Source organism: Mus pahari, chromosome 20, assembly GCF_900095145.1.
Source record: "Mus pahari chromosome 20, PAHARI_EIJ_v1.1, whole genome shotgun sequence".
NCBI classification, from domain to species: Eukaryota; Metazoa; Chordata; class Mammalia; order Rodentia; family Muridae; genus Mus; species Mus pahari.
Window position 1 is genome coordinate 34616908 of NC_034609.1, and position 5335 is coordinate 34622242.

The 5335-nt window shown below is 48.3% G+C and overlaps 1 protein-coding gene across 1 annotated transcript in view; it reads right to left on the reverse strand.

The window, feature by feature from the left end:
• Glg1 (golgi glycoprotein 1) overlaps positions 1–3888 on the reverse strand; it is a 95779-nt gene extending 91891 nt beyond the window's left edge. The window contains exon 1 of the mRNA XM_021220115.1: positions 3437–3888. Within this exon, the coding sequence (XP_021075774.1) occupies positions 3437–3874 (438 nt within the window). The 5' untranslated portion in view covers positions 3875–3888. The remainder of the gene's footprint in view (positions 1–3436) is intronic.
• Between the last annotated feature and the right edge of the window lie 1447 nt (positions 3889–5335).

The following is a 5335-nucleotide window of genomic DNA, read 5'->3' on the forward strand; positions in this document are numbered from 1 at the left end:
AGTGCTGGGATTAAAGGCGTGAGCCACCCCGCCCGGCCTAAGAGATATTTTTAAGTATCTCAGACACACACTGAAATACTCGTAAATAAAATGACATCTGGTATATGCTTTAAAATGTATCAGTCTCAGCCCTGGCTGTCCTGGAACTCACTCTGTAGACCAGGCTAGCCTCGAACTCAGAAATCCACCTGTCTCTCCCCCCCAGAGTGCTGGGATTAAAGGTGTGAGCCACCGCACCCTGCGTACACTTTTTTTTTAAATGTATATCAGTGTTTTGTTTGCTTTATGTCTGAATGAGGTTGTCAAATTCCCTGGATTAGAAGTGACAGACAGTTGTGAGCTGCCGAGTGGATGCTGGAAACTGAACTCAGGTCCTCTGACAGTCCCACAGCCAGTGCTCTTAAACCACTCACTGAGCCATCTCTCCAGCCCTGGCACATGCCTTTAATCCTAGCACTTGAAAGGCAGAGAAGCAGGCAGATCTTTATGGAGTTCAAGTTCCAGGACAGCCTAGTGTACATAAAGAAACCCTGTCTCAAAAAAGTACGTCTCATCAGAGGGGTCCACAAAAATGCTCTACATAATGGTCAAACTGCCTTCAGTAAAGCTGTGATGAACTAATCTATAGTTGACATGAGTTTTGCTAAGGCATAGCCTCAGATGTGGCCTTTGTTGGCAGATGACACATTAGATGAACTGAATTAAATACCAACTGATATTACTCAAAGGTAAAACTGTGCTCCAAATAATCCTGTACGTGAACTACATAATTTTGGACCACACTAGAAAGAACCTTAAATTCTAAACAATGCCTTTAGTTCCAGTACTCAAGAGTCAGAAGCAGGTTAAAGCCAGGCTGGTGGATACAGAAAAATTTCCAGGGCTACAGAGTGAGATCTGTGTAGACCATTTTTTTTTTTGGGGGGGGGGGAGAAGAGGAGGAGGAGGAGGAGGAGGAGAAGGAGAGAGTAGGTGGGTCAAACAGCATGCCTTTATTCCCTGGCACTTGGGAAGCAGAGGCAGGCAGATCTCTTGAGTTTGAGGCCAAACTGGCCTTCAGAAAAGTCAGGGAGAGAAATCCTGTCTTGGAAAACAAAAACAAAACAACTTGAATATTCAGCTCCTTCCTTCCAATAGTGGGTCTACGATTTACACGGCACTCCCCTCCAAGGGAGTGTAAAAGCACACCCACCAATTCACTCATCCCCAAGCAGCTAACAATACTCTCCAGCTCCAGCACTGAACTAGGTACTCTAGAACATCACAAAGAAAATAGAAACATAGCTACCAACCATAAGAGTTTATATATGACCCTGACAAAAGAAAGTGAGTTTACGGGGCTGGAGAGATGGCTCAGCGGTTAAGAGCACTGACTGCTCTTCCGGAAGTCCTGAGTTCAAATCTCAGCAACCACATGGTGGCTCACAACCATCTGTAATGTGATCTGATGCCCTCTTCTGGTGTGTCTGAAGACAACAGTGTACTCACATGGAAGGAAGGAAGAAAAAAAGAGTTTACTGAAATATCCTTGCTGGGAATTGGGAATTTTGAGACCAATAGTAGACCAGTGATGACATTTTCAGCTGAGTGTATTTTTCTTTATGCAAACTAATCTAAGGGGGAAAAATGGTACCACTAGGTTAAAGATTCCAAAATTAGACAAGTCTGCTCTTTATAGGTGGAGAGGGCCACTACATGAATGACATCAGACCATTCAGTGCTCCTATAGAGAAAGTTATATAGGTGTCCATAACGTACACAGCTTTAGGCTCTCCTTCCACTGGACTTCTTTTTGGCACTTTCCCCTAATGATATCCTATTTCTACAACAATACAGTAACAATGTATCTACTAACACATGGGACGATCTCACCTTAAGGAAACATCTAGTAAGTATCCTCAAAAATCAAATAGGAAATTCCAAAAGGTTTAACAGTTAAGACTATTGGTTGTGTCTACTTTCCAATCTTCAAGCTATGCATGAGACCCATGTAAGGTTCCACATTTCTGTCAGCTCTGGAAACTTTCTGGCTCTTGATTTTGAATGTCTTTTCCTCTTCTGACTTTGTTTTTTTGTTTTTCTTTTTTAAGTCCTATTGTTACCCTGGCTAGTCTGGAACTCTCTACTTTGACTAGACTGTAGTCTCAAATTGAGAGAGAGAGAGAGAGATCTGCCAGCCTCTTCCTCTCAGGTTCCAGAATTAACAGGATGTGCCATAAAAAAAGGGCCTTACCTTTGTATAACAGTAAAACAAGACTAGCAAATGTCTATAAACCAAGTGGCCACCTCATGGCCTTGAACAATCCTGAAGATACAGTATTCCAAATGAGATGGCCAATCGGCAATTTCCTACTTGCCAGCCTTTGCCATCTTGTTTATCTAAACCTCTGAAAACAAATATTCCTACCAATACGCTCACGTCTGCAGCATCAAATATAGAAAAGAAGTTGTCGATGTTTTTTAACTGAAGCACACCAAGTAATATCAGCTCTGAACGAACTCACTATGAGGTACTGTTAAAATGATTTCAAACTAGGTGAAGTGGCTCAGCCAGACGCAAAAGGATGCCTCTTGTAGGCGGCCAACCTGGGCTCCAAGCAGATCCTGTCTCAAAAACAACTCTCTTGAGACTTCAGAAAGACCCCCACTACACACCACAAACACTATATATTTATTATATAGCATCCAATGCTGCCTGCAACTTTCCCAGGCTTTAGGGTTCCAAGCCACATGAAGGAACAGCCTAAAAATGAGGTCCTTTACAAAACTGACCACAGGAAGTGAAGACAAAAAAAAGCATAATTTGTTTCAGCACCAGGTAAGTAGTAAGGATTTAACAATTACAAAAGAATGTGGTCGAAACAGTAAATTCGGCTCTTGACTACAATCACACCAGAAGAGAACCCAGGTTAGCTCACCAAATGCCTACTGCTAAATAAACAGCAGATCGATCTTTAGCAGTTTAAATATACCGATCTTTTTTTTTTTTTTCCACGTTGAAATCCATTACTACAAACCAGTCAGGTCGAAACAGATAGCAAAAAAAGAAAAAAAAAAATCCTAAACTGGTTTTCCGGCGAGGAACCGCTCTGCATAGAGCATCACACAAAAGACAGGAGCGCAAACAGAAAACATGCTCCTTAGGCCTTCGCCTCCGGAGGCCGGGAGCCGAGGTCCTGATCCCAGAACACCGCGACGACAGGGAGCGAGCGAACTAGGGGACCGGGGGAGAGGAAGGATCGGGGTGGGATCGGCTTGCCCGAACGCACTCGGGAGTGAGGGGCAGGGAAGAGAGAGGCGCGATCACAGCCCTGAAGGAAAAGAGCGAAGAGAAGCTGCTGCTGCTGCAGCCCGGCATCCGCGGCTTCCAGGCCGGCGACACCCTCCGGCCCGCACCAGGCTCGGCCCTCCTCCCAGGCCCGTCCCACCTCCTCACCTCCCTCACGTCCTGCAGGCACTCGAGCACCGCCAGGTTGTTGCTCCAGGTGTGTTTGGGGCACACACGGGTCACGTCCTCCCGGCAGGACTCTTCCTCCGCCAGCTTCCAGCCTCCGCCAGTCCCACCGGGCCCCGCTCCGCCCCGCCGGGCCGGGAGCCCGCCCGCCAGGAAAAGAGACTGCTGCTGGGGCTGCTGCTGCTGCTGGGGCTGCTGCTGCTGCTGAGGCGGCGGCTGCTGCTGCTGCTGCTGCGATAACTGAGGCTGCTGCTGCCCGGCCGGGCTGCCGCCTCCACCTTGGCCCTGGAAAGGCCCAAAGTTGGCCCCCGGACCCTGGCCCTGACCGAGGCCGTTCTGGGCCCCTGCCGCCGCGAGCAGCAGCAGCGGCAACGCCGCCGACAAGCGGAACATCCCCCGTACACGTCCACACACCGCCATCTTGGGTTCGCGGCGAGCTCGACGCACCCGCCGGGCGACGTGTATTTAAATGAGGGGGGCGGAGCCGCGGGCGTGGGCTGGCGTGGCTCCTCCCCAGCGGGCGGTCGACCCCGGGAGTGCGCGGCCGAGTGAAAAGCGGAGGATGCGCTGCGAAGGAAGGGTCCACGCCCTGGATTCGGCTGGCGGGAAAGTGGATAACCTTCCCGGAGGAACTGCTGGAGCTGCTGAGAAGACCTGCGTAGGGGCGCCGTGGTATAAATCTCTCGATTGTCGACATGGAAAAGAAAAAGAAAGGAGAAGTGAATTTGGTCTGACACAACTAAGATGGCCGGGGGAATATTTCGCCGGCTCGGTGACTCACGGTGGGTGGAGGGGGAAGGGTTAAAAACTTTGTGTGTGTGTGTGTGTGTGTGTGTGTGTGTGTGTGTGTGTGTGTGTGTATAGATGAACTTCAAAACCGAATGTATTCCGGTATCTGAGAGCCTCATTTTGGGTCTGACCTGTATTTCTTACCTAGAGAAGCAGGCGGAAATTCAATGAATGTTAAGAGTACATAGATTATAATCCCTGCTCTTGGGCCTTCTAGGTGACCGCTCAAATGTAAAGTAAAACTGTGAACATTTAAAATAAAAACAAAGGCCGGGCGTGGTGGCGCATGCCTTTAATCCCAGCACTCGGGAGGCAGAGGCAGTCGGATTTCTGAGTTCGAGGCTAGCCTGGTCTACAGAATGAGTTCCAGAACAGCCAGGACTACACAGAGAAACCCTGTCTCGAAAAACCATAAAAAAAAAAAAACCAAGGAGAAGCTGGTGATGTAGGTCAATTGGCAGAGTGCACAAAGACATGGTTTTGATCCCCTGCATCTCATAACCCGGGTGTGGTGGCATATGTCTGGATCCTAGCTTTCAGTGGGTGAAGGCAGGAAGGTTGAAGCCAACGTAAGACTGTTTCAAGAAGAAGGAAAAAAAGTAACAAAATCCAGGAAACTACCTGGCCTGTAACTTGAAGTCCCAAAAGTTATAGTCAATGTTATTAAACACCAGGGCCTTTGCTTGGACATCTTTAAGAACCAGGACTTAGGGACTGGCAAGATGGCTCAGCCTATAAGAGCACTGACTGCTTTTCCTAAGGTCCGGAGTTCAAATCCCATCAACCACATGGTGGCTCACAACCATCTGCAATGAGATCTGACGCCCTCTTCTGGTGAGTCTGAAGACAGCTACAGTGCACTTACATATAACAACAAATAAATCCAAAACAAAAACAAACAAACAAAAAAACAGGACTTAGACTCCCCCTACTTCCATTTTTGAAACAAAGTCTCACTGTTGGCCCCTGGCTGACCTGAAACTCACTATGTAGATAAACCAGGCTACTCTCCAACTCACAGAGACCTCCCTGCCCCTGCCCCTGCCCCTGCCCCTGCCCCTGCCCCTGCCCCTGCCCCTGCCCCTGGCCCTG